Source organism: Panthera tigris, chromosome C1, assembly GCF_018350195.1.
Source record: "Panthera tigris isolate Pti1 chromosome C1, P.tigris_Pti1_mat1.1, whole genome shotgun sequence".
Classification (NCBI taxonomy): Eukaryota; Metazoa; Chordata; class Mammalia; order Carnivora; family Felidae; genus Panthera; species Panthera tigris.
This window is the reverse complement of record NC_056667.1, coordinates 8493748-8507556: the sequence shown is the minus strand read 5'-3', so window position 1 is coordinate 8507556 and position 13809 is coordinate 8493748. Positions and strand designations below refer to the sequence as shown.

Sequence of the window (13809 nt, the reverse complement as noted above, 5' to 3'; positions counted from 1 at the left end):
AGTTCGTTTTTGCAGACTTCATCCCAGGGAAAGGAACTGCCAGGGAACGCTTCTTTCCCACTGAAAGCCCTGGAGAACCTGGGATAAATCCTTGGTTGTGGACAAGCAACCACACGTTGGGCCTGGGGAACCCGACAGGCTTGGCCTGGGTTCAAATCCTGGCTCTGGCATTTACTCCCTAGGACCTGGGTGCTCTCAGTGGGGTCCCCATCAGCATCAGCATCAGCAGCATGTCCCCCCCCCCCAGAGCTTGTTAAAAATGCTGAAGCGACTGAGCCAGAATCTGCATTTGAGCCAGATCTCCCCGGGGGTTCTTACACAGGCTAAGGTTTGAGGAGCATTGATCTGGGACCCTGGACAAGTCATAACTAACTCTGCCTCGGTTTTCCTCACCTATAAAACGGTGATAATGCCCACTCTGAAAGGTCATTGTGATAACTAAGAGAGATAACGTATGGCACGCATTTAGCACAGTGCCAGGTACGGCAGAGGTGTTCCCGCGGTCACCTCCTCGGGTTCTCTGGTCTCTGGGAGTGGTCCCTTTACGCGCTCGGAAACCTCTCCATTGCAGTGCTGAGGTCGGGCAGTAGAGGGCAGTCTCGACATTGCCATCGCGGAGTACGCGGTTCCCCCGGGGCCGCGGGGGCCTCGTGGGTCCTCCGGAGGCCGGGAGGTGGGCGCGGGTGTGCCGCAGCTCGGCTCCTGGGCGGGGGCAGTTCGCCCAGGGCTCCCCTGCCGGGGCTGAGTGTCCTGGGCTGGCGCCTGCAGCCTCGATCATCTAGTCCCCATCCGATCTCGCACGGCTAGTTCCGAACAAATTGCCCGGCTTCTCCAAACCTCGGCGCGCGCGCGGTCCCCAGGCCGGCGGGGAGGCGCCTCGCGCAGAGCCGCTAGACGTTGATGAAGGATCCCTGGTCGCCGTTGGCCGTCTCCGGCTCCACGCAGCGCCCCTTCCTCCGTGTGACCCTGCGGTTCCGGTGGAATTTGGCATAGCAGCGCAGCCCTGAGCGGAGAGAGTCAAGGCGGTCAGGGGGGGCCCACCGCCAGGGCCCGCCCCTTCCTTCCCCGCATCGCATCCTCTGGGACCCCCGCCCCCACCGCCCCGCACACTTCCACCAGCCCTTCTTTGTGCTGCCCTAAAACCCACCCACTCAACACACGGCAGCCCGAGTGGGCTTAGAAAAGACGATAGGCGGGGGGGCGGGCGGGGGGGGGGCGGGGAGGAAGGATGCAGAGACGGAGCACAGGGGCTGTTCGGGGCCATGAAGCTCTTCTGTGATACTGGAATGGTGGACACATGATGCATTTATCAAAACCCGTGGAATGCTCAATGCCGAGAGTGAACCGAATACACACCATGGGCTTTATCAAGACCATGGTTCTTCAATTGTAAAGAGCATACCACACTAATGCAAGATAACAGGGGAAACCGTGCAGGGGGGTGGGGGGGAGAGGGCACAGGAGAACTGTATTTTCTGTGCAAGTTTTCTGTAATCCCAAAGCTGCTAAAAAAGATGGTCTATTAAAAAAATGTGTAAAGGGATGCAGATTCTGCCCTCCCCTATAAACCTCCTGTGGCTCCCCCTGGAACTCAAATAGAAATCCAAACTTCCCAGTCTGGCGACCCCCTGGGACCTGGACCCGCCTCCCGTCTGCCCTCTTCACTTCCCACTCTCCTCTTCACCAACTCCAGCCACACTCAGTCTTCTTGCTTTTCCTCAACACCCAGTCATGCTCTGCCCCAGGGCCTTTGCACTTGCTTTTCTCTTAGCCAGAATCCCTTTCCCAAGCTCTCTGCATCCCTGGCTCCTTCACAGCCTTCACGTCTCAAAGACCCTCCCTGACCACCCAAATTAAAGTCAGTGTGGCCCTTCTGGCCCACCAGTGGGAGGGTTTCTTAGCTGAAGCTCTCTCTGTCATGGCCACCAGCATCTACTGGGATACACGGCAGGTAGATGTATTTTTCATTTAAGGCCTCAGAAGGCCACATCCTCCTGGTGGTGGCAGGTGGAAAGAGATGTGAGTGTGGCCTGAGCAATGCCACCACTTCAGGTTAGGAGTGACCTCAGGGAGAGAGGACATTGCTACTTTAAGATTCACTTATGTCACCATCCAGAGAATAAAGGAGCAAGCTGCTGGGTAGAGTTTGTGCTTAGTGGTCTAGAATTTACACCTGGGTCACTGGGCTTCCAGACCTGTGGCCACACAAGTGACACTTGGAAAGGGGAGGGGATTCATGAGCAGGAGTACTAGGTTCCCACAGAAGCCCCTTCAGAACCCTCCAGAACCCAGGCTGGCCCTGACTGTTGGACTTAAGCCCTGGGCCCCGTGTTCAGCATTTCAGGGTTTCTCAGAGGTCCTCAGGACTCTTGGTCCTCAGGAGGGTTCCTGGCCACCGCCTAGATCCCTCTGGTGTGGCATCTTGGTGACAGCCGCCTCCTGGACCATCTTTAATGAGCTGCCTGAGTTGTCACTTCTGTTCTTTTTTTTTCTGGAGCCTGAGTCTCCCAGGAGGAAGCAAGCGTTCCTTCCAGGACCGACCAGTGCCAGAGGGATGAGAGGAAAGGAGCAGATGGGGCTTTGGATGCCGACTTATCTTCCGGATGCCTGGAAAGCTGCCCCCTCCCGCCTGAGGTCCAGGGGAGGAAAGAAGGAAGGATTCCTGGATGGTGGGGCCACCCCCTGAGCACCCGGCCAGGCACCAACCAGGCAGGTGCAGCTCAGCAGGGCCGCATCCCCCCCCCCCCCAACCTGGGCGCTCGGGGTTGGACCTGGAGGCCAAGGATTGAGATCGGACCTCAGAAGTGTTCTGGCCAACCTGGACTGGAGTGCCCTCCTGCCGGCTCCATACCTCAGTCTCCTGCTCTGTGAAATGGGTCCCCAACCCTGCCTACACGTAACAGAAGGCAGTTTCCCTGCACCCTTCCCACCCTGCCTTCTCCTCAGCTCCCTGTCGGTCCTGTCTATCTCCACTCCTGTCCCTCAGCATCCTGCAGCAGGGACCATGTCACTCTCCCACCTAACACCTGCCTACGACTTCCAATTCTAACTCAAACAAGGCTGACAACGTCCCATGTGATCCTCCCCGCTAGCTTCTCCCACCCGGCCCTTGGGCCACCTTCTCTGTTGGCCACTGTATGCTGGGCCCACTCAAACACACCAGCCTTGTTCCTCCCAAGGTCCTCGCCTTTGGCCTGCTTCTTGCTTGGGGGTCTCTCTCCTGCTTCTTGCCTGGGGCTCTCTCTCCGTCCCTATACCCTCCATCTTCTGGAGGCTGGTCCCCACTGTCCCCTCCAGTCTGTCCTTCCTAAAACAAGTCTGATCCTCATCAGACCACCTGGATTATTTTCTTTACAGCCCTTATTACTTTCTAAAGACACCTTATCTCTTTATTTGCTTAGTATCCGTTCATCCCATTAGAATGGAATCCATGGGTGCCCTTTGCCGGTTCTCTTTGCCGCTGAATCTCGAGTGTCCAGAACGGTACCTGACACTCAATAAATATTTCTTGACTTGGGGACGCCTGGGTGGCTCAGTCCGTTGGGCGTACGGCTCTTGATCTCGACTCAGGTCATGATCTCACAGTTTGTGAGATCGAGCCCTGCGGTGGGCTCTGCACTGACAGTGTGGAGCCTGCTTGGGATTCTCTCTCTTCCCCCGTCTCTCTCTGCCCCTCCCCTGCTTGTTCTCTTTCTCTTTCAAAGCAAACAAACAAAATATTTCTTGACTGACTAGACCGTGTAGGTGTATTGCTTTCACCGCAGATAATTTTTGAGGCTAATCTGAGTAAAAACAGGGCTTGTATCTCAGGATGGTCAGTAGAGGGACCTCGACCAAATTCTCCCACTCAGAACACGTGAACACTGATTAGCTAGTGAATGATACTGAGCAGCTATTGTTCACATTTGGTATTTTATCTTTAAAAGCGTACTTCTCTTTTAGAGAGATATACTGAACTAATCACAGGTGAAATGTCTGTAAACTCCCAAGAGTTGCTTCAAAATCATACTGGGAACTGAGTGGGGGGGAGAAGTGGCACAGATGGGCAGTGAGTCTGTAAATCCTGATGCAGAATGATGGGAAATCACTCTGGGGGGCTAATGGTTGCAATAATGATTTCTAACGCGTATGTTTGAAATGTTTCAGAATGCAAAATTAAAAGCATTCCCCTACTTTTCTGGCCGTGTGAGTTCGGGCAAGTCACTTAACCTCTCTGTGCCTCGGTTTGCTTATGTGCGGAAGGGGGATCATAATAGCTCCCTTTCCCGGGACGCTTGTGCATGATTATGGGAGATGGCGTGAGTGAAGTTCTCGGCACAAGAGCCCGGCACAGCGGGGCACACCTGGGCAGGTGGGAGCTCAGAAGAGTTAAGGACGTAGCTGGCCAAGTGCATCCTCCCCTGGGACAGTGCTGGGAAATCCACCCCACCCCTTGTTATCACACTTGGAAGGCCTCCCCAGGGATAGAATTCTGGTATGAAAGTACCAGCCTCCTCAGATGTGATCTTATTTAAAGAGATGCGCGCCTCTCCTCCCTTCTCCCACCTCCAGATCACAGGAGATCATGCCAGCTTGTGTTTCAAGAGGTGAGAAAAGCACATCTGAGAACCAATGCCAGGAATCAAGACTAAATGAGTTCACAGATTGGGAAGGCACCGAGCAAAGCTGTTCTTGCTCATGTTTTCAGCTCCCGAGGCCCTCTTCCACCCTCTTCTTGGCCGCGGGCCCCTCTGCCCACCCTCTTCAGAGCCCAGGGGACCCCCGCCCCCCAGGAGTGCGGGCTCACCTTCCATACACATGCAATCATCAAAGCATTTGTTGTTGAGGCCACGGTTGTGGGGCGTGCAGAGATGTTCCCGAAGGTCACAGCAGCTCCCTGCTCACACAGCAAGTGCGCGGTCAGCCACGCTTCCCCGGACCCTCCCACCGCCGAGCCCGCCGTCCCACTAGACAGGAGATCCATCATCTCTGTGGCAGGGCCGTGGCCCGGCAGGGTGGGCCATCTGGTGCGCAAGGCTCCCTACTGGGACCACCTATGGATGCCATGGCCGAGGCCCCCCAGGGGCGGGTGGCAGAGACCCCAGCTGCCCCAGATGGGCAATTGATAGAGCACGGGCAGAGCGAAGGCGGTGTGGGATGGCCTCCCAGGGAGAGGGGGCAGAGCAGCTGGGGGGGGGGTGTGGAGCTGGGAGGGGCTTCAGGGATCATCGCTGCCAAGGTCCACTTTGACAGATGGGAAAACTGAAGCCCCTCCCCCCCCGCCCGCCCCCCCCCCTGCCGCCTCAGGGGAGCAGCAGGGGGGTGGGGGGGCGGGGGGGCCAAGGTAGACCCCAGGCAGGGCTTTGCCCGCCACACACCGAGCCAGCTCTTAGGAAGACTGTCCAGTTGACCCCAAATCAAGCCTTTTCTTTGCGCTCAGGGTGAAAACCATGTGTTGCAGAGGAAACGGCCTGTCCGGGAGCTGGTGGTCTAAACACTGGGGATGACAGGGTCCCTTTCCCTGGGTTGCTATGAGGAGCAAATAAAGTACGAGTATGACAGCGACACTCAGGAAAGAGGTAGCTCTGGTTTTTGTTATTTCTCTCCCTTTTAGGGCCACGGACCCACAGGCCCTGCTCACGTGCCTGGGAACGTCCCCACACCCGTGCAGCCTCCCCTCCACCACCCCAACCCTGACCCTGCACCCAGCCGTGTGCCCTGAAGGCGGATGCTGGCTCCGTACCTGGCAGGCAGTCTTGATGATGGTCGCACGGCTCACCCTCAGCCGGTGATGTTCCGTTACCGTCGCTGGAGAGTTTACCCCAGTGTTTCTCTGGCAACGAGAAGTTCTGCTGTCAGAAGCTGACGCCAAGCAGAGCAGAGAGACTCGGCACGTGGGCGCCGGGGACTGGGTGCTCACGCTGCCCCCGGTACGGTGTGGCGTGGACAGGACTGTCTACCTCGCTCTCTCTGCCTTCGTCTTCTCCTCTCTAAAATGGGCTCAACAGCAGGATGGGCCTAACAGTTTTGTTTTGTTTTTTTCGGGTAAAACGAGCTGGTAGAGGAAAACGTGTGCCGCGTGATCGGCACTTGAGAACAGCCTTTGCCTTGTGGGTGTCAGTGCCAATTTAGACGCCACGCCCTCCCACTCTGGACACCTGTAGGTCAGGCTGGGCTCACTGGGGCCCCCACCGTGACAGACAGTGAGGGGGGTGAGGGAGAACCCAGGAGTGGGGGTGGAGGGCTGGGCGGACATACCTTTCTTCTTTGCAGAGGGCCAGACCTCAGGTTTTAAGTCTTCATAATCGGTCCAGTCGAACAAGGCCATGTCCAGTGTGGGCATCACCTCCCCATCAGGCCTGGGCTGAGCCTGCAGGAGGGACATGGAGAGGAGGGAGCCTGGAGCTCCCAACAGGTGCGAGTCGAAACATGGGGCCCCAGAACCAGGGGGTTAAGGAAGGGCGCCTTAGAGGCCAGCTCGTCCTCTGCTGGGCAGCCCGGAATCCCAGCCCTGGGGACACGGGGACAGCTGCCTAAGCAGTTCTCTCACTCTGCAGCCACCACCCCAGTGGGATGGTATTAATGCAGACAGGTGAGTTATCCGCCAGGCCCCTGAGGGAGGGACCGGGAAGGCATTCGTGCCTGCTCAGGGTTTCTACACCTATGCAGCCGGGGAGTTGGGTGAAGCCCAGCCACTCGCTTTCCTGTCCCTTCTCTCCTCTGACAAGTCATTGGCTCTGTAGCACCGCGAGGCCGCCGCTCAGTTCACCTCACAGCCAGCGGTCTCAGGGCTGGATCAGTGCACAAGGACGCGTTGGTACGTGTGAAAATTTTCCCCGAGGTCCCTGCTCTTTTCCATGCGGACCCGGTGTGCTGAGCTGGCACCTGCTCCCTTGCCTGTCCCTGGAGTGAACCCTAGGACCACTTTGTCCCGGACAGTAGCAGCCCTTTTAGCAGAGAGCGGCTGCCGGGCTGCAGCTGAGTTGGACAGGCATCAGGAGACCTGGTCCGCCTCTAGCCCCGGTGGCCTCATCCCGCTCCCTCCCACCCCTGTGCCTCAGTCTCCCTAAATATACGATGAGGCTCTTCTGGGGCCCCTTACCTGGGGCCACAGGGATGTGACAGGCAGGATCAGGGACTCTTCTGTGGCAGGTGCTGCCTCAAAGGTGGTTAGGTAGAGGATGGTGGGGGCCAGGCTGGTGGAGGATTCCTCCATCGTGGCATCCGGTGCCTGGTCTTCGGACGGCTCTGCCTTCTTCATCAGGGAGCTAGGACCTCGGACCAAGGCTCGGCCTGAGACACGGAGTGGGAAACACAGGAGCTTTATCTGCTCACCACCCTGTGTCAACCCACAGCACAACTCACATTTCCATCTGCGAACAAGGAGGCAGCAGGGACTATGTGCCAAGCCATGGCTCAGCCAACACTCCTGTTGCCCACCTTCCTGGGGAGGTGGAAACGAGGGACTGGGGTGGCGGGGAGAGAGGAGGGAGGTCTTGAATGAACTTGCAGTGTTGCCGCCAGGAGGCAGCCCAAGGATGCTCTCTCTAAAGCAGCAGTCCGGCCAGTTCAAGTCAGGTTACAGCCGGGGGCGTAAGTGCAACAAGTGCGAACTGGTGGGATTGACCACGGAAGGCTTCCCGGAAGAGGTGAGGTGTGAGTAGGAGAGGCTGAGAGGCACTGCACTGGGGAGAGGTCTTTGAGATGGCAAGATCCACAGTTTGTCACGTACAAGCAAGGGCTTCCTATGTGGTGATAACCATCGCCCTGTTGTATGCTGGGTCCTTCCTTACAAGCATTATTTCATCTAACCACGGTAGGAACTCTTAGGAGATGGGTGCTCCTTCAGGCTTCATCTATGGGGGGTGGTGTGGACACGGAAGCACAGAGAGGTTAGGCAACTTGCCTCAGGACACACAGCTAGGGGACAGCAGAGCCTGCATTCAAACACAGGTCCATCTGAGCACAAGGCCGATGCTTTTGGCCACAGATGCCACCTCCCAAGACCCGTGGGCATTGGGGTAAGTTGAGTGTGAGGGGACAGTGTGCAGGATTGGAGGTGGTCAGGAACAAAGGGGCTCTGAGAGAAGCTGGAGGCCCCGGGCTCACCCTTGCCTCTTTTTTCTCGGGCAAGATCTGACTTTGAGTTTGATTGGGTCAGTCGGGGCCACCCCACCCTCCGGAAACAAACCCCAGAGAGTAGAAAGGGGACTTAGGGACCATTGAATCCACTCCATTCATTTTACAGACAAGGCAACTGGGGCCCAGTCAGCCAGAGCTCCGCAGCAGGTCGGCAGTACCGGGCCTGGCCTCCAGCACTGTCCCCTCCTCCATTCACCCGCCACACTGACTCTCTTGGGGTGGGGGTGGGGCCCTTGGTCCGATGGAGCTGGGGCCTGGAGTTGAGCCAGGATGAGTTCATGCCTCGTGAGTCCTTGAGGATGCCAGCCTCCCCCACCCAACCTGACCGTGACCTCCAAGGGGGTGGGAGGCTGAGTCTAAGCGGGGATCTCTCGACTGTGTTCTGTCCACTTGGGGGGGTCTCAGGAGGCCTAGCAAGGAAGACCCCAGCGGTTGCAGGAGGTGGGGGTGCCCAGCCTCCATCACGCTCCTCTTGGAGAACACCTGCCCCACATTTGCGGCACTTGGTCGGCCCCTGGTGGCCTTGGGGCCAGGTCAGGCAGGAGGAGCTGCCTGGGCCCAGCTGTTGGGACATGTTTGTTCAGGGACTGAGTGGGCAAAGGAGGTGGCGGCCGGGGCCAGGGGGCGGCTAGGCCCTCACGGGGATTTGGGGAGGTGGGAGAAACTTAAAGAAGGTGACCAGGGCCACGGGGGAGCACCCCAAGAGACACACAGGACAGAGGCAGGAGGGATAAGGACGCCACGTCTCTCCCTGGGTCATCCGTGTCCGGGTCAGGGGACGGTGACTCCACACTGAGAGCAAGTTGAGAATTAGCTAGTAACAGCTACTGCTCACGGCACGTGATGCTTGTCAGGTGCCATTCTAAGCATCTAAGTCCTCTATGAGCCCACACTGAGGGTAGATGGAGCCCTCATCTTCGTTTTGCAAAAGGGGACACCGAGGCACAGAAAGGGGACTTGTCCCGGGCACGCAGCTAGTAAGCGGCAGAGACGCAGCCGAACTGGGGCAGACCTAGCTTCAGAGTCTGAGCTCTCAGTCCCCGCTCTGGGATTCAGAGTTGAGTAAGTGTTAAGTCCCCTGGTTGGGGACCGAACTAGTCTATCTCTACTCCGGGCTTATAGTAGGGTGGATTTCGGTCAGACACAAGGCAGAGCTTCCTGACTTAGGAGGATCATTCCCACGAGCCACCACCAAGGCTCTCCCAGCTCCCTCCTCTTACCAGATCACTCCGACTTTTGAGAGACCCCCTCCCCTCCTCTGGGGGTCCACTGCCTGCCCTCTATGGAGCCTCTGGATATCCTCCCCGGCTTCTCACACCATCGACACTTCTCCACTTCCCTTGTGCCCGCCCCCACCCCCCTCTTGGAGTCCCCTTGGCCATGGCGGTATGCCTTTCCCTCATCCCCCCACCCCTCCTTTCCATGTCAGGACCCCACCCCCTCGCAGACCTCCGGCTACCTCTGTGCAGTTTCAACCTTTCCCTGCGTCTCTTGAACTCCCTGCCACGTTTCTTGACCCTCTCTGACCCGGGAGACCGGTTCTCCTTCTCCGGGTAGGGCAGTGCCAGCCCTAGGAGCGGGCCCTTGTCCTCCAGTAGGCCTGCAGGACTCTGCCCGGGCAGCGGCTCCCCTGCCCCTGGCAGCCTGGAGGCCTGCCTGGTGGTGGTGACCACAGCCCCATCCTGAGCCCGGCCGGGCATGCCTGGGCCCCGCTCCTTCTTGCCCAGGCCCCGCCGGCGGTGGTGGCTGGCCTGAGGCATCCACAGTGCTGGGCCCTGGAGGTCGATGTGATTCTCAGGAAGGTTCCGAGCCGGGGTTCCAGGTCCCAGGGAGCCTGCCAGGCTCAGCTCCGAGAGCACCAGGAGGGCGAGGAACAGCATGGGGACAGCGTGGGTGCTGGGCCCGGCCATGAGCTCTGGTCTGTAAGAAAAGCAGCACCATGAGCAGACAGCTCAACAGCCCTCCTCGTCTTCTGCTTCCCCACTTCTGCAAATCCCCTCACCCACATCATCATAGCCCGGTGTCTCTCAGCAGGGATGGAGGGGGACATTTGGCAATGTCCGGAGACATTTTTGGTTGTCATAGCGGGGCAGTGTTGCCCCTTCTGGGGTCAGGGATGCCGCTAAACACCCTACAGCTAGCACAGGATGGCCCACGAAGGAGGCTTGCCGGCCCAGGAAGACCACAGCGCCGAGGCTGGGAAGTCCTGGTTTGATTGGCTTAAGCAGCATCCAGGTTCCAGATTCGTCTAGAATTCTCTTTGCACAGACCTCTGCCCTTTGCCAAGTCCCCCGGAATGAGCTGCGTCCTTCCAAGCTCAGAAACAGGCCTGTCCTGCCCGAGGCTTGACTCAAAGCCCAACTCCGAACAAACAGAACAGCCTCTTTGGGCGCGTGCCACGGGCAGGGATCGGGTTCAGAGCTTTGCGGGAACTCATATCACTTTGTCCTTTCGACAAGCCTCTGAAGTGGCTCCTAGCATTTTCTGGAACAGCCACTAAGGCCCAGAGAGGTTAAGCCACACCTAGTAAGTCTCATACATGTAATTGCTACGTCTGTGCTCTGCACCTCCCTCGTGGCTGTCCCAAGACCGCTCGGTCCCTGTCTTTGCTCTTTTCTTTTCCTCTAAGGGGCCGGGAGGTTCTGACACAGCCCTGTCTCTGCCGGCACTGAGCAACTTGGGAAGAAGCTTGGCTCTGACCCCGGCAGGGTGGGGTGAGCTGACCCTGACCTACCCTCAAGATAACCCTTCATTGCCCACCAGAAGTGGGGCCTCCTCAGGGCACACACTGCTCCCCCCGCCGCCCCCCTGTGGGAGGAGGAAGCAACCCCTGGATGTTCCAGAAGACGTCGGAGCTAAGGCTCATGAGGCCTGTGGCTGGGGACGGTGGGGCAGGTGCCCAACTCTGGCGACCACCCCCTGTGGCCCCACCTGCCCCCCACAACCTCCCTGCCCCCGGCTCCCCCACCCACAGCTTCGCCTTTAGCCAACTCCCAGCGAGGCTCTCGAAACGGGCGGGGAGGGCAGGCCCGACAGGGAGGCCGGGGCCCCGCCAGGCTGACCCACTCTGAGGGGGTGGGGGGCCGAAGGGGGGGAACAGCTCCTCCCACCTTGCCTGGTCCCAGGGTCCTTTATCCTGCTCTCCTTTCATTCCAGCCTGGAGTGTCCTGGTCCCCTGCAAGGCCCAGGCCCTGCCTCCGCGGCCTGCAGCTCCGATCTTGCTAGAACCACCGACTGAGAGAAAGAGGCCGTCCTATTTCCTCCCACCCCGGGGAGCCCCCTGCGCGTCCCGGGAGAGCCTCAGGAGCCGTGTGGGACCCTGGGATGGCATGGCGTGACAACTCCTGTCTCGTCACACAGCCTTCCGTGCCTAAGACGGTAAACCATGAAGCCCTGGCCCGCCTTGCTGTCCACCTCAGTGGCCACACGAGGATTCGGCCCCATCAACCTCACCTCCAGCCTTCCCATAATGAGGGCTCTGGAGGCCGGGGCTCAGGCAGCCGGGGCCTGTGCTCCTGGGCTCCTGAGGCAGCTGGGCGGGAGGAGGGGGGCCATTCTAAAGGCCTGTCAGTCAAGTATTGTTCTGCCCCCGGGGAACCCCTTGAACCCTGTTTCCGGGCCTGAGGCAGATGCAGACTCCTCTCCAGGCTGGTTGGCCAGGCTTCGCTCTGCCTGGGACTGAGAAAGGCTTTGAGGCTGTGTGGGATGCTGTCCCCCACCCCGCGCGGCCCTTCTGTCTCACAGGGACAATAGCCTGAGAGAAGCCCACAGAGTGCCCTCACCGGCAGGGGTGGTGGGAATAGAGAGGGGTGAGGCCGGTCACTCCAGAAGTGCAGGAAGAGGCCAGATGAGGCAGAGGAGGAGGGGTGGGCAGACCCACAGGCCCTCGTGGGCCAGCATGCTTGACGCGAAGCAGGTCGGTGACTCTGAGAGCCAAGGTGTGAGCTCGCTGACCCCCCCGGGGAACTGTCTCAGACGACAGCCCCTCCTCTGCAGAGCCGGAAGAGGAAGCCCATCGCCACTTCCTCAGGCATCATGAGCCACCCGTTGGCATCTCTCTCTCCCACCGGGGTCCTGTTGCCAAGAGTCTTCCAATGGCCGTGGGTCTGTTTACGGTACCCCAACTGGCTTCAGGGCCATCTTTGTTCCCTCCCTCCCTTTGCACCCCACAAATCACGCGCGAGCCAGCCTGGGACAAGCAAGAACGGATTTCAGTGTGCAGTGCCGATCGATGCACCCACTGGGAGCCATTTCTCTCCCCAGACCTTACCGGCACCGTCCTGCCCCCAGAGCAGCTTGTACTGCTGACAGATTCCTCTGACCATGACCCTCGCCTGCTCGAAACTGTCCTTGGCTCCCTATTGCCTTCCCATTTAATGGCGACTCTTTACCTCGGCACTCAAAACCTTGTATAACGTGACCCCGACCTGGCTTTGCAGCCTTGGCTTCTACTTCCTCCCCCTCACGGTCAACAGAGACTATTCTCCGGGCCCCAAACACACCCCACCTTTCCTATCTCTCTTCTCACTTGGGCTGTCCCCTCTGCCTCAAACAACCCCCTCTCTCCACCCCCCCCCCATCTCTCTCTGTCCAAATCCTGCCCGTCCTCTGGGGTCCATCCCAAATGTCCTCTCCTCCAGGAAGCCCTGTCAGTCCCCCAGTTACAAATGCTCCCCACCGCGCCCCCACATATGTGTGTCCAGCTCCTGAAGACCTCATGTGCCATCTTGTGCCGGGGCAGGCTTTTTTAAAGACTGACTGGACAGAAAGATCCTAGGGGGCTCTGTCCCTCTCTTCCCTCTGTTCCCATCACATCTACAGGACCCTGCAAATAACAGGCACTGACAGTGGATGGGAATGGAAGTGGACTGAGCGCAAAGTGACCCTGAGCAGAAGAACATGAATAAATTCCTAGGGTGGTGTGTGTGTGTGTGTGTGTGTGTGTACGTGCGCGCACATGTGGGTTTGAGAGAGAGCATGAGTACTGGAGTGAAGGCTGGGCATCCTGGCACCACTTTGCCCTGACCACTGCATGAAGCCCTCTCTCCAAGCCCACGGGATTTGTTCGCAGGTCTTGGCACAGCCCAGCAGCTGAGATGCCAGCCTGGCAAAGCGCCTCAGGAAACGTGGGCTGCTAACAGAAGTCGTGCCAGGGATCCACAGCGATGAGGGGCTCCAATCCACTTCTGTCACTCTGAAAGCCAGTTGGAGGCTGCATTACAAAGCGCCGAGCATCCAGGCAAAAAAGGGGCAGCAGGCCCCCCCCTCCCCCACCCCCATCAGCCCTGGAGGGTTGTCCCCGCCTGCGGCTTGCTCACAAAGTCCGCCCTTCCGGGCCCCCGGGGAGGATGCCCTCCCCAGCAGCCTGGAGTTGCCCTGGATGAGAGTTGTCAAGGGGACTTCAAGACCATCCGCGACCCAGAGATGCCCCTCTCGTAACTGAGATCTAAGTGACTCATTAAAAGCAAAAGAGAACAAAAGCAAATGTAATCATAGGAGCTGCCGCTGAGACTGATTTCGTCCACTTCTCCCTGCGTCCCTCCCCGCTGCCCTGCACAGCATGTCATTTTCTACATTTTTAAAATGAGGAAACCGAGGCTCCGGGAGGGTAAAGCCACACATTCAAGATGATGCAACTCACCCAGTGCACGTGGACGGTCCTTGCACACCACCGACCATGCACTGAGC

At 58.7% G+C, this 13809-nt stretch overlaps 1 protein-coding gene and 1 long non-coding RNA gene across 2 annotated transcripts; one reads left to right on the top strand and one right to left on the bottom strand.

Annotated features, from left to right (window-relative positions):
• Positions 1-249: 249 nt before the first annotated feature.
• DRAXIN (dorsal inhibitory axon guidance protein) lies at positions 250-10033 on the bottom strand. Its single transcript, XM_042997113.1, has 6 exons — positions 9581-10033; positions 7082-7272; positions 6238-6349; positions 5723-5812; positions 4787-4876; positions 250-1003 (listed from the first exon to the last, which is right to left on the bottom strand). The coding sequence occupies exons 1-6, from the start codon at positions 10029-10031 to the stop codon at positions 891-893; spliced, it is 1047 nt and encodes a 348-aa protein (XP_042853047.1). The 5' UTR covers positions 10032-10033; the 3' UTR covers positions 250-890.
• Positions 10034-10596: 563 nt separating this feature from the next.
• Positions 10597-13596, top strand: LOC122241240. Its single transcript, XR_006221275.1, has 3 exons — positions 10597-10835; positions 11278-11499; positions 13193-13596. It is a non-coding gene; the product is annotated as an uncharacterized LOC122241240 (long non-coding RNA).
• The last annotated feature ends 213 nt before the right edge of the window (positions 13597-13809 follow it).